General features: G+C 47.1%; 1 protein-coding gene across 1 annotated transcript in view; it reads right to left on the reverse strand.

Moving 5' to 3' along the window:
- Positions 1-2,532: 2,532 nt before the first annotated feature.
- Positions 2,533-24,845, reverse strand: part of GRIN2C (glutamate ionotropic receptor NMDA type subunit 2C) — a 90,904-nt gene continuing 68,591 nt past the window's right edge. Inside the window, exons 8-13 of the mRNA XM_053375822.1 lie at positions 18,192-18,317; positions 14,250-14,479; positions 12,941-13,101; positions 10,968-11,155; positions 8,788-9,020; positions 2,533-4,728 (exon numbers count right to left, since the gene is read on the reverse strand). Coding sequence (XP_053231797.1) covers positions 3,178-4,728; positions 8,788-9,020; positions 10,968-11,155; positions 12,941-13,101; positions 14,250-14,479; positions 18,192-18,317 — 2,489 coding nt within the window. The 3' untranslated portion in view covers positions 2,533-3,177. The remainder of the gene's footprint in view (positions 4,729-8,787; positions 9,021-10,967; positions 11,156-12,940; positions 13,102-14,249; positions 14,480-18,191; positions 18,318-24,845) is intronic.

The raw sequence follows: 24,845 nt of genomic DNA on the forward strand, positions 1-24,845 counted from the left end.
AAAAGAAATTGAACTTTTTAAAAAAATATATATATTTCATTATCTTCAGAAGTGATTATCATCTCATGTAGCCTCAAGGTGAATATTGTAAGACTCATAGGAAGCTGGTGGGGTTGCTTTGCTTATGAATATATAATTGACAGGCTCTGGTTGAGACCTGAGTTGCCCACTGCTAGGGCATGTTTGTGCTGCTTTTGTAATGCCATGTGAAAGATCACTCTTTACTTCTCCTGTTTGCTGGAAATGGTTCTTGGCAATGAGGGCTGCAGGATCCTCCATGGAGGACGCAGATTTGTTTCACCACTAGTACCTGGACAGTATATCAATATATTGTCCAAAACCAGTTTCAAGCCCATATCATGATTTCAGTTTCATATTTTTTGACCTGGCAATATATTGCAAATCATGATGTGTGTGGGGGCACGTGTGCTATGCAAAAATCACATTGGGGGGGAAACTGTGATGCCGGGCAATGCCTCTACATTGCTTCATCCTTATATCAAACATTGTGATATATCACCAGCTAAACACTGTATTATACTGATAATCATGAAGTTGATAACCAGCACCATCCTTATTTCAGACATTGTGATATATCAATATATCACGATGTTTATTTGGTGTTGAAAGCCAGATGTTGCTCAGCCCTACTATCTCCAAGATCTGCATGTCATATTTTCCAATGGAAAATGGCCAATTTATGAGATCTATCCATGACAGTAGAATCCCAGGGGGTTGCAAACAAACTATCTCTAAATGAGAAGCAGGATGCTACAGGCGTCGTTTCTGATGTTCCCCAGTTGATCAAAGGAACTGCTCAGAAGGGAACATGCTGCCTTTTCCTTGACTATGATGCTTTTAATAGTTGGCTTTATGGTTTGCAAAGCTTGCTACAAACAGAAGTCAAAACAATGCTATAAACCAGTCCCTGTGCACCTATCATTTGGGGTTGGGGAGGCACACAAAAGCCTGAACTACAGAACTGGCAGGATAGGCTGACTAGATGGCTGTCTGAGCCTCGTTGTTATCAGTTGCCTGAAAAAGGACCAGAGTGAACTTGGATTCAGTAATCAGCACTTCAGGTACTTGAAGCTTTATAGTTGGCTAGGATAGGGACTACAAGGCATATCTTTGAGCCGGCTCAATGTAAGGTTATATTTTGATCCTCGGCTCTTGAGTGCACCCGCAGGACCTTGCCTGGGAAGGGAGCTCACTACAATTCAAGACACCATGGAGCAGACATAGGCAATAGGGTTACAAATTGCCCAAATTACATACAGAATGTATAACTTGAGAGCACTTCCAACAGGCATGAAAGGCTACCCAGGGCAGTCTTCATTTAATGGATCTGGGAGACCAGGTTATTGTGCAGAACTGAAAACCTAACTACTGATAACCCCACCCAACAAATTGAAATTCACTCACAGTCCTGCATACTTTCACAGATGCTAGTCCCAGTTAAGTTGCGTCACTCATTTTCAAGGATTATTAGCATGTGGTTCAGAATTTTTGAACAGGGAAAGCAGTAGCTTAGGGCAGAGCATCTGCTTGGCATGCAGAAGGAGCCACATTAAGTCCCCAAGTAGGGAGGAGGACACTTCTTGTCTGAAACCCTAGACAGTTGCTGCCAATCAGTGCAGACCAGTGCTTCCCAATTAGCTAATGACTGAGGACCCCCTACTTTTGAAAATTTAATAATTCTATTGTAGTTACGTCTGCAAAGCAATTTTTTGAACAAAATTTGGGGTAGCCCCTAATAAGCAAAGGATTTTAGGTATACTAAAAAAAACCAGATCATAAAATTTGTGATATTACCATGCAAAAATGACAAAAAATAGTTGGGGGGAGGCAACGGACGGGGCCGCAGACCCCCAGGGGTCCCCGGACTTCAATTGGGAACCACTGGTGTAGACAATAAGGAACTGACTGTATAAGGAAGCTTCCTGTGTCCTATGAGTGACCTTGGGGTCCCTTTCTATAATTCTAAGTTGGACCAAAAAGATTTCAAAAACTCTGTGAAGATGGATAAGAGCTCTAAGTAATGCTGTCTAGTCTCATTCTAATCACAAGATTTGCCAAGTCCCAGTTGTAATGTCTGTTTAAAGTGGAATGCTACTGCTTTTAATTCATAGTGCAGATGAGGCCTTGGTGCAGTGATGGTAGTCTATTGCTAAAGGTGTGTTTTTAGGACCTAGGTTAAAAACAGTGGCAGGTTAGTCCCAGTCTAATGTGAATTAAGCAGCGATGGCAAGGAGAGGAGAGTTTGGTGCATGCCCCCACACTCATCTACTGTTGCCGCCTTATCTAGCCAAGGATCCTCTGCCTTGAACTAAAGGTGGCAACGCAACCCCGCCCCACCTCACACACCCTTCTTCTCCTGGTGGGGCTGGGGGGGGGAGAGAGAGCGAGAGCTATGAAGGTAACATCTAGGGATGTCTCATGTCCTGGTGCATTTGACTCAAGGGAGGTTGAAGAAGCCAACCTTTGTCAATGTGGCCAAAAAGAAAGAATGAGAAAGGAATGGTGTGTGAATACATTTTAAGAAGTGTGTATTTAATAACCTCCATTTGGCATTTTGGGCTCTTTACGAAGATCCAGAAAGTAATGTAAAACACTAAAAATATCATACTATGCCCCCTGTTCAGTCCTCTATACAGTCTCCATTTATATCAGTGCATTATGGGAAAGCAAGATAGTCCTAATCATTTTGTTTATTTGTTTAATAGGAGGCTGTTGGGCATTTCCCACTGTGTCACAGACAGCCATGCTCTGAACGATAAACTGGCACTGAAATGTAGATGGTTGACACTGCAACTGATGCTTCATAAGCTATCCACAGAGGCAGCATGACTGTGAATCACCACCATGAGAGAGTCGTCTTGTATGCGAGTGAGGGCATCCCAGTGCCCAGCAATGGAAGACTTTGGAATCAGTCAATAAAGTGCCTTCAGCTGCTCCCGCTTTGCGTTTTGGTCCATTAGAGGATGGAGAAAGGTCACTTGCTCTTACGTTGATCCGGGGTGGTGGTAGTGAAGAGACAAAGAACTTTCTGCTGATACCGGCTTAACAGGGAGACGCAGAACGCTGGCTTGGAAAGCCTTGTCTCTTGCCCTCCTGGATGAGCTTCTTCTCTGCAGTCTCCAATCGAGCATCAAGAGCCCCAGCATCTTCCCCCTATCAGACTTCGGACTCTAGGCTAGAGATTCGCCTCCACGATCTTCCTGCGTAAGGGCTGTGCATCCTCTGGGTGCTCAGGAAGTCTCTCTGCTCAGTATTGACCATCTGAAGAAACGTCGGGTCCACCCTGCTGCGGTCCCTGTAGTCTCTGTAGGTGCTACCAAAGTACATGGTCCTCTGGCCATCCTGGTGGACCAGGAGGTCCCTGCTGCAAGGCGACCAGGGAGCTCGGCTGAAGCTGTGCTGGGTGGCACTGGACTGTTCGCACAGCTGCGGGGAGCCTGGGTAAAGGCGCCCCCAGTAGATAGGCAGGTTTGTGTAAGAGTTCATGTAGGCATACTGCTTGTGCACCACCGTGGAAGAAGCCTTGTGCACGCCTGAGCTGTTGTGTAGGCAGGCCTCCCGGTACGAGGGGAGCCTCGTGGACTGCGAATGCAGCAGCCGCTGGTCCTTCCAAGGTAAGCCGTTGGCCTCCACACATTTCCTATTGCATGTATAACTCGGCCTAAGGGCACCGGGAGGGTAGGAATGCGTTCCAGGCACTGACATTGTTTTTGGAGCCCGGCCAGCTTTGGGGAAGAGGTCTGGCACATCCCCATAGGCTGAGGACTTCCCATGATGTTTCCACAGGCCTAGAGACTGGGGTCTCTCCTGCTCCCAGCCGGACCTCGAGAGATCAGCTCTGTGGCTCGGCTTCTCTCTCCTTAGCTCTATTGAGTCAGATTCTTTGTACAGAAAGGGTCTGCAAGTCCTGTTAGCTTTGGGGAAGGAATTGTGGACACAGGCATGAGGCGGAAAGTGGCTCTCCAACTCCTTTCGCTTCTCGGAAGTGGAAGCCAGCCGCTCCACCTGGGCTGAGCTGTCGTCACCACTTTCTCCGTACACCAGGTTAACGTTCTGGTGGTGGAATTTCTCCTTGGTGTGCCCTCTGGCCAAGGCCAGCTTATGCTTATGCTCAGGTAGAGGAAGCTCCCTAGCAGTTCCTACTGGGGAGTGGGGAGCAGCACTAAGGTGGTTTCCAAGTGGCACGTGGTTTCTGACATGGGTCTGAGGTGTGGGTCTTACCATGTAGTGGGGGGAGCTGTTCACAGTGGAACCGGGGAGCACCTTGTCCTCAGAATAGCTGCCTCGGAACTTCAGCGGATGAAGAATCTGCGGCTGCTCTAGTGTCCCTCTCCAGTTTTCACTGGCTGGCACCAAAGACTGCTGGAGCGGAGAGAGGGATTGTGGGAGAGACCTCCCAAGCCTCTCAGCTGCTGCTGCATCGGAGGCATGAGCTGGCCTGGTAGGCCCACTGGTGTTCTGCACAACAAGCTGAGGAGTCCTTAGGGAGAAGGTGGTTTGGAGGTTTTCACTCCTGTTTGACCAGTTCTCAATGGTGCGTGTGGCGTTCTCCAGGGAGTTCCCCACACTGGCTGTCGACACCATGTTCTTGGCGGCCTGTAGCATCTTCAACACGTTGGCTTGAGCTGAGTTAGCAGTGACGTCTGGTTTGTGGACGCGGGCAGGGCTTTCCAGATTCTGGACTCCATTGAAACAGCTGTAAATGCCCTGGAAAGAAAGAGAAGAGGGAAGGCAGTGACTAAGTAGGCATGTATTGGAAAGGGGATGAGCTGGAGGGTGGAGAGGGCAGGTTGGCTTAATGTTCAAGCTCATGCAGGACAGACATTACAAATACTGAATGACCACATTTTTCTGAGTGAACTGGGAGAATATTCAAAATGTTTGAGCAACAAGATACTTGGGTAAGCTAGCTATATTGACAGTCCTACTTACCCTGTTGCAAACCAAGTGCTTCAGCCATTCAAAGGAAATACAGTGGTACCTCAGGTTAAGAACATAATTTGTTCCGGAGGTCCATTCTTAACTTGAAACTGTTCTTAACCTGAAGCACCACTTTAGCTAATGGGGCCTCCTGCTGCTGCCGTGCCACCGGAGCACGATTTCTGTTCTCATCCTGAAGCAAAGTTCTTAACCCGAGGTAGTTTCAGAACTTGGGTGAAAGATCAGGATTCCATTATAAGCTTGGCTGGATCACCAAACAGGGTTGATAAGAAACACGTTTCCTCCTTTTCTGCTGACCAAGTCAGGTTGTCCAGGAGGTTGTTCATGTCTGACCCCCCAGGCACTCTAGCATTCACAGATCCAACTCCCTCTCGCTACTTCTGGCATTCCAGTATCCAATTGCCATGTACTGTTTTCTATGAAATATCGCAGGTTTTCTGTTTCGTTTCTTGGAGGTGAAGTAATTCTGTTAAAATATATCAAGCTTACACATTTGAGAATCACTGTACTAGATTAATTTTATTTCATATGTTTATCTCCTGCTTTCCATCCCTCAGGTTTAAAGATCCTACACTTTCTGAATCCTCGTTATCTGAACTTCAGCCCAGTACACCTGGAGGAGGGTCTCCACCCCCATCATCCAGCCTGGACACTGAGGTCCAGCTCCGAGGGCCTTCTGGTGTTTCCCTCATTGCGAGAGGTGAGGTATAGGGAAGCGGGCAGAGGGTCTTTTCAGTAGTGGCACCTACCCTGTGGGATACCCCTCCCAGCAGATGTTGTATTGTGTTTTTATTGTTTTTTGTCGGGAGCCAGTCAGATGGGTGGCATATAAATAATGAATTTGAGTAATAATTATAATTTATTATGTCCCATTAGTCTTAAGAGCCCTCAAGGTGATGGCATTCGACAAGATTAAATACCGTATATACCGTATTTTTCGCACTATAGGACGCACCTAGACTTGGGGGGGGGGAATAAAGGGGAAATTTTTTATTCCCCCCCCCCAGGCGCGGGGCTGGGGCGGGGGAAGCCCGAGCTTCCCCCTCCCCCAGAACGGGACCCAGAGCCATGCCGAAGCTGCGCGCAGCTTTGGCATCGCTCTGGGAGCTTGCGAGGCTGGGGGAGGAGGAAGCCCTCCGCCAGCCTCCAAACCATGTCGGGAGACAGCGGGATGGCGCGCTGCGCCTCTCCCGCTGTCCCCCGAGTTTGCGGGGCTGGCGATGGGGAGGAGCAGGCTTCTCCCCCCCGCCAGCCTTCTAACCAAGTCGGGGGACAGCGGGAAAGGCGCGCTGCGCCTCTCCCGCTGTCCCCCGAGTTTGCGGGGCTGGCGACGGGGAGGAGCAGGCTTCTCCCCCCCGCCAGCCTAGTAACCAAGTCGGGGGACAGCGGGAAAGGCGCGCTGCGCCTCTGCCGCTGTCCCCTGAGTTTGCGGGGCTGGCGACGGGGAGGAGCAGGCTTCTCCCCCCGCCAGCCTTCTAACCAAGTCGGGGGACAGCGGGATGGCGGCGTTCCGCCTCCCCGCTGTCCCCCGAGCTTGTGGGGCTCTCCTGAAGCCTGGAGAGCGAGAGGGGTCAGTGCGCACCGACCCCTCTCGCTCTCCAGGTTTCAGCGAAAGCCTGCATTCGCACCATAGGACGCACACACATTTCTCCTTCATTTTTGGAGGGGAAAAAGTGCGTCCTATAGTGCGAAAAATAAGGTACTTGGGTATAAGCCAACCCGAATATAAGCCGACGCACCTAATTTTAGCAGAAAAAACTGGGAAAACTTATTGACTCAAGTATAAGCTGGTTCACCACACCACAAACCTGGTGGTGGCGGCAGCGCCAGCGGAGGAGGAAGGAGCAGCCCAAAAGACTGCTTTCGGGCCGCTCGTCCCTCTGCCGCCGCCTCTGCCGCTCGCAGGAGCAGGCATAGGAGCCACGGTTGGGAGAGGCGCAGCACAGGGCAGCACCTCTCCCAACCGCGGCTCCTGTGCCTGCCCTTGCGAGAGACGGGCAGCAGCGGCGGTGGGACCAGCGGTGAGAAAGGGCTCCTTTCTCACTCGAGTATAAGCCAAGGGGGGCTCTTTCAGCATAAAAAATGTGCTGAAAAAGTCAGCTTATACTCAAGTATATACAGTAACTAACATTTTAAAGTTAAGAACAGATTGAGGACAGAGGTGACAATAAAAGGCCCTGTAATGAGAAAGAGGCCTATTCTGATACTAGATATCAATCCAGATTATGTAGAAACAAATCTCTCTCTTGCTTCTGTTCAACATTAAACAGTTTCAAACACCTATTACTTTGATCAGGTGAGGCACTGGCAGGAAACAGTTAAGGCATTTTATGTTGGAGCAGACAGTGCAGCCTCGAAATGTAAATGCAGTAGAACCAGGAACAGGCAAATCAATTTCCTGGTCTTTTCTCCAGTAAATTTCTAATTGGGAAAAGATTGGTTTTTGATTGGTTTAATTTCAAATACATTTCACACAAATTAAGCAGCAGAGATGCAGTCCTCTACAAATTGCTTCACGAACCTGTCACAGAAAGCCTTGCTCTGTCTTACCAGTACTAGGGAAGTGGGTCATGACTGGGCTACAAATACTGATAAGGCGGCTCCTTCAGTCTACATGAGGAGCAGCACACTTGTTGCTTTATCCGCAGGCAGGTTGACTACGGAAGGCTTTCTTGAGCCTGCCCTGTCCACATGTTCAATTTTTGACCTGAAAGAATTGTGGCTGCCTAAGAGCTGACACCCTGCTCAGAAGGAGCCGGGTCAGGCAGCTGTGGGCAGCGTTGTTCATTATCCAAAGATGAGTTCCTAGCAGAAGGTTGTGCCTGGTTGGAGCACTCTTTGTTAACAAGGCCCAGGTGGCCCTAAAGAAAAACGGTGCAGGGCAGAGGTGGCTTCTGTTTTTACACTCTGCCTCCTTTGTTATCTGTAGCCACCATGGGTATCATTACTGTTAAAACTGGTTGATATCATTCCTCCAGAACCATGTATGGAAAAACTAATTTCCATAAAAATACATTTTCAAATTTAAAATTTCAGGTTGGCATGAGGAAGACTGGAAGCTGTCCATGGAACCTGTATGTGTGGAGAATGTGTTCAGCTTATCTTTTGGTTGCTATTTTGTTGATGTTGTTAACATTGTTTTATGGATTCTAAATGCTGTATTGGTTTGTTAATCATATAATGTGACTGGCTTGAATTGTGATGTTTAGCTTATTAGTTCTTGTTTTTTTTATAAGATATTTATTAAAGTTTTAAAGATTTATATAGAGCTTATTAGTTGTTGATTTGTAAATTTTATAGATTGCAAATGTTCTACGGATGATTTGTTATTCTATGAGATTTATGTTGTATTTGTGATTATCTATAATGTTAAGGTTATTTTTTGTTTGTAAGCTGCTTTGGGATTTATTTGAATGAAAAGCAGCATAGAAATATAATAAATAAAAACTAATTCATTTAAGCCACCTGCATAACCCTTGTTTTGAAAGTGAATAATAGATTGTTTTTAACTGTTCCTGGTATGAATGTGGGGACAGACCAGGAGTCAGGCAAAGTGAAACTGAATTCTTGGCTTAGTCTACCTCCCAACTGCAGGGGAGGAGAGGGGAATGCTTGAGCTATCACTTTGCACTGGTTCCTTCTTTTGTACTTATGCATGTAGGGCAACACTGTGGTTTAAGCCCTCTGTTCAAATATGACCAGCGGCTTGGAAGAATAAGCTGTCTATGTGTCACATTAGGAATAATCTCAAAGGGGACATAGATATTGCCTTGGAAAACAGAAGGGGTATGTACATAGGACTACATATCTACATGGCATCCTTACCCTGCTTATAGCCAGAAGGAAATCCAGCTTGTTAGACTTGGGTACAGAATGTCTCAGCTTCCAGTAGACCAGGTGTTCCCAGGCAAAGACGAGCAGGCTCAGCCCCATGGCCACCAGCAGCATGTAGAAGACGCCTGCCATGTTGTCAATGTCCAGCTTGCTGCTCATCACCTCATTCTTCTCATTTTGGCAGATCCCTGACAACCACACAGTCTCTAGCTTCTGTGTTTCACCTGAGAAACAAATAACAAGAAGGGAAGACAGTCAAATCCTAAGAAGGGATCTCCTCTGTTGACATCACAGCTAGTTGCATCACAGATAGTTGAACCTGAAGAAATTTAGATTATTTTTGGCTTGTAGTATTCATTGTCCACCTCAGCCAAAATACCCATGGCTACTCAAGTAAAATGTCCTGTGTTCCCATGACCTTCCATAGGACTAAGCATTTCTGGAGGTCTACACCATGGAAAAACCTTTCCCCTGACAACAGAGCTTAAATTTAAGCTTACCAGCTTCATGGGCCTTATAGTATAATCCTAGAACTGTAGAGTTGGAAGGGACCACGTGGGTCACCCCAATATATAAAGCTCCTGTGTACAAGTGCAGTGTGCATTTCCTTAATCAGGCCAGAAGGTATGGTCTCCACCCAGGCCAGAGTCCACATTTGGGATATTCACCCCATGCTCCTCACTGTCGCCCCACCACTGAACACCTCTCTGCTTTAAAACACAAGAAGCAGTGTTCAGAGAAGAGACAACAAGTCAAGACTGTGACAGGAACTCATTAAAGGGACTCTCTGATGTGTTCTTTAACCTTACTTGCTTTTGTTCATATAACAGCATATTTGTCATTGATCATATGTATAAGTGTACAGACCTTCCCTTTTCCTCTCCTTTCCTCATAGCCTGTCTCCTTTTCTGGCTCTCTGATCCCCCATTATGTTCGACATTTCCTTAAAACACTTCCATCTGAACTCCCCCAACCCTGCACACATTTTTTTAAAAAAAACTAAACATTTTTGCACACAGATCACTTGTTAAGGTCTCCAGAGTGACAAGAGAGCTTTATTTCCTACTGAAGGGAAGAGAGAGTGATTTCAAGGCGAGATAACTTCCCAGACACCTGACAAGGAGACGTTGTGCTTGATTTAATGTGGACTACCAAACGGTGTGGCAGGGAGGAACAGCGCTCTGAAACCTTCTCAGAATTCTCCCTAATGGCCAGAAAGGAATTCTGGTGACAGGCTGGCGGCTCAGTGGAGAGAGCCAGAATCCGAGCATACTGTTGTCCTAGCACCCTGGGGCGAAGCAGCCAGCAAGACAGAACCGACGGGAGGCATTGCCACATGGTGGTCAGGAAATTGGGTCGAGGAGACAACAGAGGCCTAAATACATGCAGCAACTGTAATGTAAACGGGGGTCTGGCCAGCAACAACACGAGGAAAAAATATATATTGGAGGAGACACAATAGGAGCAAAATGCATGGGGGGGGGCAAAGTTTGTCCCACATGGGATAAATGATCCCACCCACAAACATCATATAATTGTACTAATTTTGATGGTGTAGGGCTGCACTCCTAACCCCATTTAATTGGGAGCAAGCCCTACTGAAGACAGTAGACATGGTTAGGAATGTGGCCTTAGCTTTCGAGTAAACATGCTTAAAATTGCAGCTTCAATTTAAATTCCAGTTTATCCTCCAGTTATTATTTGCATGTGAAAATGCCATTTAAAGCAACTGCTATAATGGAGGGAGGGAGGGGGAGGGACTTGTGAGGGGGTAGCCTTCCTTGTGCCTCTTTTGCCCCTCAGGGTCTGAGGTTCTGACAGGCTGTTGGAAGTTTTTTCTTGGGGGGGGGGGGACGGGTTTAAGGCCTTCACACTTAAAAATAAATACAATTTTGAATAAACACAGAACTGTTGTGATTGTGCCAGGGAACATGGAGGGGTGGATGAGAAAGTGGAAAGAGGAGAGAGGGAATAAAGATTAAGGAGGGTTCAGCTTTGTGTTTGTGAGGCAGTTGTGGCCAGGTGTCCCGTCCCCCCCCACAACCTGCTAAGACAGAGGTTTCCTTGTTCTGTGACCCCTTGGAGAAAAATACATAGGAGACTACTGGTAACTACCCCTGAGGATGAGGAAGCAAAGTGTGTTTGCGGGGAGGAGAAAGAGAACTACTTACCATCTCCCAGGAATTGTAGGAGGGCTAAATCAATTGGCCTCTTCCACTTGGAGTCCTTCTGAAGGGCAATGCCATAGCCGGTGGTGGCAAAGACTTTCCCGCTGCCAATGGTCACCAGCTTGCAACCCTCATCCTTGCCCGCCATGTAGTTGAGCACCGCAGCATCATATATAAATGCATCCAGCTTTCTGGAATCAAGCAGAGAGAGAGAGATGGAGAGAGAGGGGAAAAAATTAAGGGACAGCAACTACAAAAGCCACACTGGGGGGCGGGTGGTAGGCTAGAAGGTCACACAGTGCCAAGTGCCAGGCTATAAAATGATGCAAGAAAGCAAGAGAAGCTGTTCTCATCTGTGGGCTTGACCATATTTGTAGGACAGTCCCGGAAGCTTCAATCCAATGGAAAAAGTGCTACGCTGAGAGTAACCTAGTCTTGCAGTGCAATCAAGGGGCAGGAGAAGACAGCATATGTCATCGTCTTGCTTGCAATTTTTCGGAAACAACTCATGCCTCTCTTAACACTGAAGATAGGGACTGCACACTGTTCAAACAATTCATGTAAAAAAAAAAAAGTTCACAAAATGGTGGTATCTAGCATATTCTCCAGGGCAGCCACAACTGTAATAGTTTGGAAGATAAATCACATTTTTCCCAGCTGCAAAATCTCACAATTTGAGTGATTTGGGGGGCAATCACTTTCTCCATATCAAAAGTATGGCCTTGGGGGAAAGCAAGCATTACCCCACTGTCATAAACAACAGGGCAGTCAACTTGCACTGCTTTCACTCCCTTAGTTTTAGAATACTACATCACACTCAAGCTTCATTGTGCTGTGCAAGTTGCCTTTTAAAAAGGACAACAAGAGGTCAACAGATCAAAGGATAGCAGCAGAGGGATGAATGAAAGGAATGGAGCAAATGAAATTAGAGGCTAGTAGCAGAGAGAAGTCTCTCCTACTAACGAGTAATACATTCAAAATCTGGAAACGTGGAGACTTCTGTTGCTAAAATTAGGAGGCACTAAATATTTTGAGGCTTGTTAGCTACATCTACAGGAGTGAAACCAGCATTCGCTGTGAAGCGCACCCATCACGCACCAAAGGAAACCTCTATAAAGATGCTTGAGAATCATTGTTTTGATTGACCTAGCAGCTTACCGGGGTATCAAAATTGTTAAATTTTGCATTACATGTAAAGACAGGAACCTTACATGTGACACACACATACTCCAAAACATCCAGATTGTTAGAAAAGTCTGAAAACAAGATACTTGGGCATCTCATGGCCAGAACTCCATCTGTGACGTTTACCTCACAACAGCAGTAAGCAAACTTCCACCCAGAACAAACATAATCGTGTTTGGACAGAATATAGATACCCAGTTCACATGTTTGTGGAGTCTGATTGAGAGAAGGGATTCACAGTGAGAACCAGGAACTTAAGTCAACAGTCAGAGAGTAAGCCAGCTATGTGACAGGATACTGAAACATAGTCATCATTAGCAGAGAGCTTCTTTATGGTTTAATCTCACACAGCATCAAGTGTGCAGAGAAACTTCAGTCAATAAAGATCCTGTTCATAGGATGGTGACCTGATCAAGTTGCTATGGGCTGCCCATTTTTGACATGGTGGCCAGTCCTGCGAATACCCCAAGGAAGTGGTCAGAAATGCAGCATGCCATAGTGTCAATCTGTGTGAGAGGCATACAGAAACATTCACAAAACTGATCAGAAGGTTTTCCTGAGTCTGTCATCACTGAAGCAGAAGCTCACAAGCAAACAGAAAACAAGATCCAGAAGCTAAAATGGGCCAGTTTCAACAACCAACTTCAACGTCATTATTGAAGTATATGCCAGTATATTTACTTATCCTGTTATATTTGCTAGGGCTGGCCATGAATGAACTCAGTGTGGCACAGATACCTTGAGGCTTTCTTGCACGCTGCTCTTTCTTATGGGGAAATGCAGCAACCTACCCCATTTTGAGGCTGACCAAGGCATCCTCCACTGAGCGCTGGTTGTACTTCACCATGTGCGAGTGCATGTCATGGTAGTTGCTCCGAATGTTCCTCTCGGTGCTGCCATTGGGAACTGTTCCAAACCGGAATGGGGGGTACTGCTCCTGAGGCCTTTGAAACTGGGAAGGACACCACAAAGACAAGTCTGTTGCCAGATCCAGAATGGAAACAGCATCCCTCTATTCAGACTTGAGGATGCGCATTTCAGAAAGGTTCTGGGCTCCTCCAACCTAACTATTGAGCGTTCAACCCTGAGTTGCTTGCACAAAGCTTAGTTGGAGGTTAGACCTGGCCCTTACTGGGCACTTGTTCCAATTTGGTAGTGGGGAGGTTATACAACCATCAGCCTTCATCATGGATTCATCCTGATTTGTTTGTGCAGTGGTTATATGTCTTCCCATTAAATCAACTGTTCATCCCACAGTTTTCAATGCATTTCCTTGCCACTTTCCAAACCAAACAACAAAAAACTAACCCTTTTCTTTTAAAAAAACCACAGATTTGTTTGCACCAGGGTGACAGAACCCTTTAATCCACTTGAATGGCTGCAAACCTAAATTTTAGGTATGTGCTTAAATCTCTCCTACAAAATAGTTTTTATTTAATGTATTGCATTGTAACCCATCTTTGCTCAAAAATTCTCAAGATAGCATACATAGTTGTTGTTCTCCTCCTCCCCTATATTACCCTCACGAACAATCCTGTGAGGCAGGTTAGGCCGAGAAGGAGTGACTTGACCAAGGTCTCCGAGTGACCTTCATGGCAGAGTGGGGATTTGAACCCTGGTCTCTAAAGTCCTGGTCCAACACTCTAACCACTGTATAAAACTGACAGTCTGGAGGCAACCTGAGTGTGTACTTCAGTACCACCATTTTAGCATAATTTTCTACATAATTTTCTACATTTACTTATTTCAGTTTATAGCCCATGTTGCAACAGTGTCTTGGGAGTCAGTAATACAGAGGTCAGAAACTTTGGGAGTAAAAAAGCAGCTCCACTGAGTTATCTTCAGCCTTACAGATGCAAAGGTGGGCACAGAAAGGGACACTTTTGTGTGGGCTTAATTTTCCTTGGTAACCAAAAGCTATCAGGTTTCCTCTAGCTGCTTACCAAAGCCAGCAAATGTAACCAACTTGAGTTTATGTCCTGCCATTCAGTCAGCACTAGCACATCTTCCTTGTGGGATATTCCAAGCTAAAACGTTGCACCCCTGGCCTAAGCACTTGACATTCATTCCCTTTGCCACCATTGCTCAAGCATTCCTCACCTTCTTATCGCTGAGCCCAGAGACAGTATCAATGTATTGCTCTTGGATCATGAAAGCTGCCAGATTAGCAGTGTAGCTGGCCAGGAAGATGACTGCGAAGAAAGCCCAGATGAGCACCATGATTTTACTTGTAGTCCCTTTGGGGTTTTCAATAGGAACGGAGTTGTTGAAAACCAGAGCCCAGAGCAGCCAGACGGACTTGCCAATAGTGAAGGAAGGCCCCCCAGATTCTAGAAAAGATGGAAGGGAAAGCGATTTGTAGGCAGCAGGTTTTTCATGCTAGAAATAAGAAGCCTTTTTCATTCATTGTAAGCTTTTGGAAGTAAAACACGTGCCATTTTAGTTACTTTGGAGATCTCTGCTAAAATATTTCTGGCTGCCATTTCTGCTAAGACTCATCACGTGAGCAGGATTTGCTTTGGGAAGGGATTGCTTCTTCCATTTGTTAAGCAAAGACATGCACTTGTATTTAAATATGTAGGCACAGCAGCGTTTGACAAGCCGAAGGTCAAGAAGAAGAGAACCAGGGCAATCCAGAACCCAACAGTGTACTTAAGAGACCTCATAATCTGTTTGACCTTTGTTGGATTGCAACAATTGCTGCAACCTTTTTATTGCTCAACTCAGACACGATATTGAGAATGCTGGCAGATTAGCAGCAGAGCTTGCCTGGGAGACGACATGGAAGACGACCCAAATAAGCACCACGATCTTACTTGGAGTGCCTTTCCAGTAAAAGCTACTGAGAATCCTGAGAATCTTCATCATTTATTGTTTATAAGTTTCTAGGCTCTATGACTACAGGGGAAAGCCTCAAAACCCAAACAATTAATATGGGGCTTCAATTAAGCAGATCTCAGACTTTCTAGGACCACCCTGCTGAGAGCCAGAGGACCCTGCTCCTGCCTCTCTCCACCTGGCCCAGGGCAGGGCCTGACAGGTTTTATAAGGGCTGCTGCTGCTGCTCAGCAGAAAGGGCTTCTTCTTTTATATCCTTTTAAATTGTTTTTTTAACTGTTTTAAAGGGCATTTTTTGCGATGTGCCTGGGAGGAGAGGAGCGGGGGAGAGCAGGGGGAGGCCCAATTGCAGCAGTTCTGGGCAGGGGGAGGTATGGCGTGGGAGGAGGAGTTAGTGACTGCCGTGTACCCGTCCCCCCTCCAACCTGGGGAATTGTGATTGTCATATCAGTCAGCCCTTGGGTATGCGACTGCTGCTGTTGAATGCCAGAATAAAATCTCCCTCATCCATGATCTGATTATGGATGAGGAGGCTGATCTGGAATGTATCACTGAAAAACCTGGGTGGGTGAACAGGGTGGAGTTGGTCTCACCCAGCTGTGCCCACCTGGGTACTCAGTACAGCATCAGGCCAGACTCAAGGGTCGGAGAGGGAGTTGCTGTGGTCTATAGAGATTCTCTATCTCCAGGCTCTCTGTCCAGTTATAGGGATCTAGAGTGTGTGTTCCTGGCATTGGGCAATCAGGACAGATTAGGGATTCTGCTGGTTTACCGCCCGCCTCGCTGCCCAGCAGTCTCCATGCCTGAGCTGACAGAGCCGGTCTCAGGGGCAGTGCTGAGGAGTCCCAGACTGCTGGTTCTGGGAGACTTCAACATCCATGCCAAGGCAGCTGGTTCTGGGGTATCTCAGGACTTCATGGCCGCCATTGACAACCATGGAGCTGTCCCAACATGTCACCAGTCCAACGCACATGGCAGGCCACACTCTGGACCTTGTTTTCTTGACCCGGCAGGAAGAAGGTGATTTGAAGGTGGGGGACATTGACATCAGTCCCTTGTCATGGTAATAATGAGGCCAAAGGAGGGACGGTGGCACAGTTAGGAATGTTTGCGAGTTCTTCATATTTCCATTTCCCTCCTGTTTGCAGTTATGAGATTCTGCTGCCATTTCTAAATTAAGAATGCAACAATACTGAACAAACAAGCCAAAGAACAAAAAAAACCCCCACCCTAAAATCAGAAACCCAGAATGTTTAGAATGGTTCAAAGGCAGCTTCAAGTGAGAGGAAGGAAGGAAGCAGCAGGGTACCAGCCACTCACACTCTGCCAGAGGTTTGGTGTTTTTTTTACAGAGTTGGATGATGAAAGCTAAAAATAGGTTGTATATTTTTATTCCAGGCTATTCTCTCCTTGTAGCTACCAGTCTCCTCCTGACTTCCAGCATCTTTTACCTTTGTTTGATCCACCTTCAGCAGCAAATTCTCAGAGGTCAAGTGGGACGGTGGCATTTGGGGAGCTCTCCCGGGGAAAAGGCTAGCCAAAGGTGGCTGGAGGGGGTGGGGGGGTGTGGGACCTATCTCTCAGCACCCGAGGAGCCTTTTCATTCCCCACATGTCAGGATGTGTAAGTTTTAATGAGCATTTATCAAGGGCAGGGATGGTAGGATTGGCCTGGGGCTGACAGCTTCTCCAAGCAGCTGTGAGAAATCTTCTGCCCAGCTCACTTAAGACGCGGAAGCTGTTAACAGGAGGAGCCGCTCACGGAGTTTACAGGCGAGCCTACAAATCAGGCTGGCTGATCCGGCCAGCTGTTGACAGTTCAGACACAAAAGATGCTGACATGACTCAGAGCTGGATCGGATCAGCCTGCAATGGATGCATTTGTTTCTTTGCACAGGAGACCAGGACAGACTGACCTAAGGCTGCTGCCCTGCAGGAGGAACACTTAAGGACCAGCTCCTGGGTGATCAGGAGGGCTTCCTTGGTACCCTCTAGACTGATTCGGAAGAGATCCAAAGGCACTATATCCTACAGGAAGGAGTCAAGGCAGGGCACTGTCTCTAAACAGCCTTCGCATGTGCTGACTACCAGATGCAATCTGGTGCCTTCCATAGATGCAAAGAAGCCAGAATTTCTGCAGCTTTGTCATGCAGAGGTGAGAAAATCTGCATTGACATGTTCCCTTCCGTGCATCTGTTTTAAAGGCACAGGAGCCCTGTTTGCTTTTGCACCTGGTCCATCTATGCACATGTAAATAAACAGGACAGGGAGTCCTGCCAGTGTTCGTATAGTTTGCTTGAAAGGCTACTGGGTCTCTCTCCCCACAGCAGGGGACTCAAAATGGGCAGTGTGGTGTAGAGCCAGTGTGGTGTAGTGGTTAAGAGCGGTAGTCACGTAATCTGGGGAACCGGGTTCGCGTCTCCGCTCCTCCACATGCAGCTGCTGGGTGACCTTGGGCCAGTCACACTTCTTTGAAGTCTCTCAGCCCCACTCACCTCACAGAGTGTTTGTTGTGGGGGAGGAAGGGAAAGGAGATTGTTAGCCGCTTTGAGACTCCTGAAGGGGAGTGAAAGGCGGGATATCAAATCCAAACTCCTCCTCCTTTTCAGTTTGCTCTCCTAAAATCTAAAGGGTTGTTTTTCCAGATTTTGTCACGAACTGCAGAAAATGTCTGGCAGGTCTTAAATATTTAACAACGTCGAACGGCACATATTTCAGCGGAGATCTTTACCAGTCTCATTTGCTACATTTCCTTTCTCTTGTTTGGGGTTTATGTGTGCACATGGAAATGTTATCGGTGCTGGTGGCGTGAAAAAGATGGCGACCATAAAGAAATAAATATCGTTGGGTTGCCACAGAGTGCTGTACCGCACCCTGATTTTGCTGGGTAAGGGAGATGTATGGAAATGCCATAACTAAAGTAAGTAAATAAATGGAGGAATCCTTACACCAGAAACTGGAATGCCATGGGACTCTTGTGGTGGGGAGGCAGAGAAATCCCACCTGCTGGAGATTGCTACGGGCTCTCTTTCCAAAGGTCAATGCTTTCGATGAGATGCTGAGAATTGTTTATCTTTTGCTACTGTTTAAATGTGGAGTGTATAATAGCAGGGTGGCTCACGCTTATTACATCCTGCTTTTTGTCATTGCCCCCACCAAAAAAATAAGGCTCACTTGCTATGCGCAATTTTGGAAACTTACTTACTTTTGCCACTGGTTAAATTCTGGTTGTAGCCAACAGGGCTGAAATATTCAAACATGAAGACTGTGATGGCAACGACAGTGAGACACATCACAAACATCATCACCCACACGGCTGGACTGTAGGGTTCTAGAAGACAAGAGGAAGCCAGTCAGCCCAGGGCAAGTGACAGTTTAAGAGTCACCCATTGATGCTACAAACACCCCCTCCCTGCCCATTGATAGAGAGAAAAGATGATCCGATAGACAGCGAGAGACTTGCATTCAATGCCTGCTAAAGTCAACAACATGTGCTGTGAAATGTACCTCTATTGTGCTCATTCTTTGCGTGTGACAATAGGAGTTGCGAGTGTGATTTGCAATGAATTGTTGCAGCAGGGAGTGCTTCCATTCACTGCACCAGACAATCAGCCACACCCTCCCGAATATTGCCACCCTCTTCTCCATGGTTTGATTCTGCTATGGCTACATAAACACCCCAAACGTCAGAAGAGCCTATGAGACCTGCAAGGAGGACTCATTTTCATCTTCTCCTCCTCTCCCCAAACCAAACAGTTTGTCAGCATCCACCACTGCGCCCAATTACAGCCAAAGAGACACAGGAGCCGTTTTAAGACAATATGCTGCTGCTGTTGCCCTGGGTACTCAATGGGGACGGGGGGGAAACTATGTCCCCGATCTATGCGAGTTCATTAAATATCTGAATGAAGACAGGGAGACAGGCAGAGTCTGCTACTGGAGGCCCTTCATTTAGCAGGGAGAGAAGCATCAGGTATGGAAAGAGTCAGAGTAGTACAACCACCCCTGGTGATAGGTGCTTAAAGGGTCAACTTCATTAAAATTTATGTAACCTTTCCATAGCACCACACCACACAAACACTTGCGTCATCCACAGCGATGGTTTTGACAACAAAGCAAAGGAAATTAGGGTGACACCCAAGACCTTGGAAGATGTCCTTATCAAGCTGGAAAAGGCTGTTCATTCCCCATCTCTACAGGACATTTATTTTCTCTCCCCCCAGTGCTGTCAGTAGACAGACATGAGTAAGAAATTTGGTGGTTGTGTGTGCCTATTATAGTCACATTCATAGAATCATAGTGTTGGAAGGGATCCCGAGGGTCATCTAGTCCAACCCCCTGCAGTGCTGGAATCTCAACCAAATCACCCATTTGCTGCATTCATTGGTTGCAGCAGATACCATAGAGTGTGCAACTAATGTCCATCAGGTATGTCCTAGGGAGTCAGCGGGAGTCCTCCCCATATGAATGGGCCCAGACCCTGCGAACATCATCTAAGGCCCTTCTTTGTGCGCCGCCTCCAAGAGAGGTCTGGAGAGTGGCAAAAAAAGAAAGAAAGAACAGACCTTTTCTACAATGGCTTCCTCTTTGTGAAATGCTCTCCCCAAGGAGGCTTACGGGGTGCCTTCATTACATATCTTTAGGCACCAGGTGAAAAGGTTTCTCTTCAACCAGGTATTCGGCTGATTAACATTTGATGGTTTTTTAAATGTGTTTGTGGAAGGTGAGTTTGGGATTTGTTTCTGTCTTTGTTTTATTGTGCATTTTGTATTCTCATTCTGTATTTTTCTGTTATGAACAACCCTGGGATCTTCAGATTAAGGGTGGAATACAAATTTAATACAAAATAGTAATAGTAGTAGTAGTAATAATAATAATAATAATAGTTCCAAATTAAGCCAGATCTTTATTTATTTCCCCCTCTGAAGCTTAATGGAACCAGAGTCTTTACTTGAAAATCTCTATTGAACCGAAAGCTTCAATGTTTCTCTGCAAGGTAACCTCTTGGTGAGAAAATCTCTCTCCTTTTCTGTGAAGGGTGGGGGGGTGTTAGGAAGATGGGCCCACTGTGCAGGACTGTCAGTAAATATTACTATTCCCAAAACTAAGGCTGAAGCATTTTCACGAGCATTTAGGAACCCTAAGCCACATTTTAAAGCTGTAAGAATGAACAGGCTCTCAAGTCACTGGATATATTTTTCAACACAACACACCCCAAAGCTACTTGTCTGCCTTTATCAGAAGAGAAAAATTAATATGGTTTTCCCTTCACCTGTCAAATGTGGTTTTGCACACCAAGGTGTATGAACAGAATGTGCTTTGCCGGAGAATAATGGGAAATACCAACCCCGTGACCAGTTGCTTCAGCGTATGAAATATTTTCCCGTCCGGGGCTGGTATTTTGTGAGCAAAGAAAGAAAGAAAAACAAAACCCACCACAATGACTTTAAAGGTAATTTTGAGGCAGCAATATTTATCAAATTCCTTATGCAGATAGTGGGAGGGAAACTATAAGTACAAATTGTAATACGATGATGAAGTATACAGGAAATCTCCAAGCTTCCGGCGCATCTTACAGATGTGCTTAATTACACAGAAAGAGGAAAAACATATTATAAAGGCATCTCATTCTGTTAGTAATTACTCTGATGTAACTCTTCTATTTTGTTTATGTATTTTTGATGCACACGCACATATTACAAGAGGATCAGTTGCAAGGTTACAACCTGGTGATTTGCTCTACCTCTTTAAGGACTGAAAAGTTGCATTGGAAGCCCCCTGCCCTGCAGGTCCAGCATGGAAGGGGGGCGTGAAAAGGATGTACATGGCAGAGAAGAAACAGATGAAGCCGTAGCTGCTACATTCTCCACCTAGTTCTAAATCAGGCGTGGAGAACCTGTAGTCTCCCAGATGTTAGTGGACTACAACATCTCTGGGTTGTGTGTTTAAGTTTTGTATGATTTGGATCTCCCCCGCTCTGCTTTTCAGGCTCTGGCTATTAGAATATGGGTTTAATGAACACTTTTGCCTGATAGCTGCAGTGGGAGAAAGAAGCGGTTTCTGCCCCTGAGTGAGAGAACCTGTTTCTGCGCACCAGGAGAGTCAAAAGAGAAGTGAGTGCATGAAGGTGGCTTGATTAATGGTTTTCCTGTGTCTTTGCCACAGGGTTAACCAGTGTTCTCAATGTCTTTTTCATCAGTGCTTGGTCAGCAGTGAGGGAACTGTGGCCTTCCAGAGATTACCGGACTACAACTCCCATCATCCCCGACCATTGGCCCTGGCAATGGGAGTCAAAATCCAGCAGCATATGGAGAGACACAGGCTCCCCATTAGGCGTGGCGATGCAGCAACTGGACTCGTGACTGGGTGCAGTGGTGGGCTGGGTAAAAAACACTAAGTTGTGGGCATCTGTTTGTCTCGGGAGACAATGGAGGAGTGCGCCTTTGGGGATGAAGTCCAACTGTTTGTTGGAAGGTTACAGCGCCTGCTGTGGCTGTAGGGACCGATAGGGGAGAGACATGTTTGTTGCAGCTGGGGCAGGTGAAGGCATCCAGTTGTGCTGCTGCAGATGTACCATGCCGTTTCTTCTGTCTGCACTCCTTCCACCAACCATTCCTCCTCTGGTCACTGGTAAGGATGCACGACCTGACTGCCCGTCTCCAGACACTGCGATCGGGATTCCCATGGTTGATGTTGCCAGCCTTCATGCCGCGTTTGCAGACATCTTTGTAACACAGCGTTGGTCTGCCAATGGCTTGGTGCCTGAAGCCAGCTCCCCATAGAGCATGTCTTTGGGGATCCCGCTATCTTCCATTCTGTGGACATGATGAAGCCAATGTAGATGTCACTGGGACAGGAGTGTGAACATGCTGGGCTTGGGAGAGCACATATTTGTTTGGAATTCTGTCCTGCCATTTGATATGGTGGTGAATACAGCACATGATATCATGGGCTGTCCCCGGAGTTCACTAGATGACATTGTGGGAGACCACTGTCTCAGGAGAGCGAGGAAAATTCTTAGGAACAACTCACACCCTGGCCAGCACCTCTTCGGGCAGGAGATACAGAAATATAGTCAGCCGCACCAACAGGTTAAAGAACAGTTTTTATCCGTGGACTGTTGGGCTGCTGAATGGAAAAAAAATAGTGCTGCAATTGACTTCCGACAAGCACACAGAGCGCGAACAAGACTGAGTGTATTGGGGGGGGGGTCATTTAATTTCACTGCACACAGGTGGTGTAGTGACAAAAATTATTATTCTTCCCAAAATCCTCCTGATGCAGCACACTGAGGCATCGTTCCTGGAAGTTGTAAGTTGCCCACAACTCACTTCCATGAAGCAGCATGTTCAGCACTCAAGCCTGGCAGACCTTCATCACAGTATGAGACATTAGTATCACATTCACCCATACCCTTTTGGAGAGGTGAGCCATTGCCGTAGCTGTAGCGCCAATATGCTTGCCCAGCTCAGTGTCAATGGAGAGGATGCTGGTTAGGGTGGAACCTAAGCAGACAAACTCATCTACCACCTTGAGTGTGTGGTCAGCAATTTTATAATGAATGATTTTAGAGTGTTGTTTGTGCTGTACTTTTGTAGTGTTTTATTGTTGTTAGCCGCCCTGAGCCCGGCTTCGGCTGGGGAGGGCGGGATATAAATAAAATTTATTATTATTATTACTGGCGATGTCCAGACCCAGGATGTTGGAGGTCATCAGGCTGATGGTAAGACTGAACTCCCTGCAGGCTTGGGCAAAATGGTGGAGAAGTCTCTGTAGAGCTTCCTCAGAATGTGCCGTCATTAAGGTCTTATTATTACCATATAGCCCTAAACAGCTTGGGATCAAGTTACCTTGTAATCCTGCCTGGACACCTCAATTCTCGAGAGAGAGACTCCTTAGTACAGTGGTACCTCAGGTTACAGACACTTCAGGTTACAGACTCCCCTAACCCAGAAATAGTACCTCGGGTTAAGAACTTTACCTCAGGATGAGAACAGAAATCGCATGGTGGCCGCAGGAGGCCCCATTAGCTAAAGTGGTACCTCAGGTTAAGAACAGTTTCAGGTTAAGAACGGACCTCCAGAACGAATTAAGCTCTTAACCTGAGGTACCACTGTAGTGCCATTTGCTCCTGAGGTTTGTCTTAAGTCCACAGAGATCCAGGGTCTTTGAAATGGCGGCATCTCCCCTTTGGTGTGTGCTCTCAAATGAACACCAGGCAGGCACCTCCTGACATTTAGGCATCTGCTTAAAACTCCTCTGTTCACTCAGAATTCCTCTGATGGGTGATCCAGCTGTGCCAATGTATTAATCTGTGATGCATTTGGAACTTTTATTAATGTAACTTCCTAGTTGATTTTATGCTCTTCGCCAGCATTCCCCCCCTTCATGTTGGAGGATAGAAATATCTGCAAATAAACAAGTTCCCTTCAGCCCCAACCAGCATGGTCAGGGAGGATGGCAGCTACAGTCCAACAACATCTGCAGGGCCCTAGTAAAGGTAAAAGGACCCCTGACCATTAGGTCCAGTTGTGGCCAACTCTGGGGTTGCAGCGCTCATCTCGCTTTATTGGCCAAGGGAGCCGGCGTTCAGCTTCTGGGTCATGTGGCCAGCATGACTAAGCCGCTTCTGGCAAACCAGAGCAGCGCACAGAAACGCCCTTTACCTTCCCGCCGGAGTGGTACCTATTTAACTACATGCACTTCATGCTTTCGAACTGCTAGGTTGGCAGGAGCAGGGACCGAGCAACGGGAGCTCACCCCGTCGCGGGGATTCGAACCACCGACCTTCTGATTGGCAAGTCCTAGGCTCTGTGGTTTAACCCACAGCGCCACCCGTGTCCCTCTGTAGGGCCCTAAAGGTAAAGGTAAAGGTACCCCTGCCCGTATGGGCCAGTTGTGTCCAACTCTAGGGTTGTGCGCCCATCTCACTTAAGAGGCCGGGGGCCAGCGCTGTCCGGAGACACCTCCGGGTCACGTGGCCAGCATGACGAAGCTGCTCTGGTGAGCTGGCAGCAGCGCAGCACACGGAAACGCCGTTTACCTTCCCGCTATAAAGCGGTACCTATTTATCTACTTGCACTTAGGGGTGCTTTCAAACTGCTAGGTGGGCAGGAGCTGGGACCGAAAGACGGGAGCTCACCCCGCCGCGGGGATTCAAACCGCCGACCATGCGATTGGCAAGCCCTGGGTGCTGAGGTTTTACCCACAGCGCCACCCGCGTCCTGTAGGGCCCTAGGTGCCCGCAAATCTGCTTTTAAAGGGCCGGAGGTGGAGGAAGCCAGATGCACATACTCTGCTGCTCTTTTGGTTATCACTCAGTGTGGGCTGAGGTTGGGGAAATGCCAGCCGAGGCCGAGGTTCCCCTGCTTGCGTATACTGCGAGGACTGGCTTGTGCTGAGACACCACATCTCTTCCTCTAAGCAGGAGCTGTGCGGACGTGACCAAACTGAGGAAGAGAGCAACACAGGGGGGAGAGAGGGGAAGAGGAGCAAACAGAGAGCCCAAGCAGTTGTCTGATGACAGCAGCAGACTGAGAGATAGAGCTCCAGCGTTAAAGGGCAGACTGAAGGATGGGATTAATTCAGGCCCTCAAAATACAGCAACCGAGGCCCATTTGTCAGCTTGTCCTTCCCTGTCAAGGAGGACAAAAACTTTATCTGATGGCATCAGATGCATTTCATTAGCATGTTGAGGCAGATGAGAAAGGGAGGAGATCCAGAAAAGCAAGCAGCACTGGGTGGGAATCCAAGAACAACAGCAGGAATGGCCCCTAATTTTCTCTGGGCTTAGTTTTGCCCCCACCACCCTGCCCTTCATCCAGATGGTTAGATGGGAGCAGGTAGCTCCCTCTTCTTG

Source organism: Podarcis raffonei, chromosome 2, assembly GCF_027172205.1.
Source record: "Podarcis raffonei isolate rPodRaf1 chromosome 2, rPodRaf1.pri, whole genome shotgun sequence".
Lineage (NCBI taxonomy): Eukaryota > Metazoa > Chordata > Lepidosauria > Squamata > Lacertidae > Podarcis > Podarcis raffonei.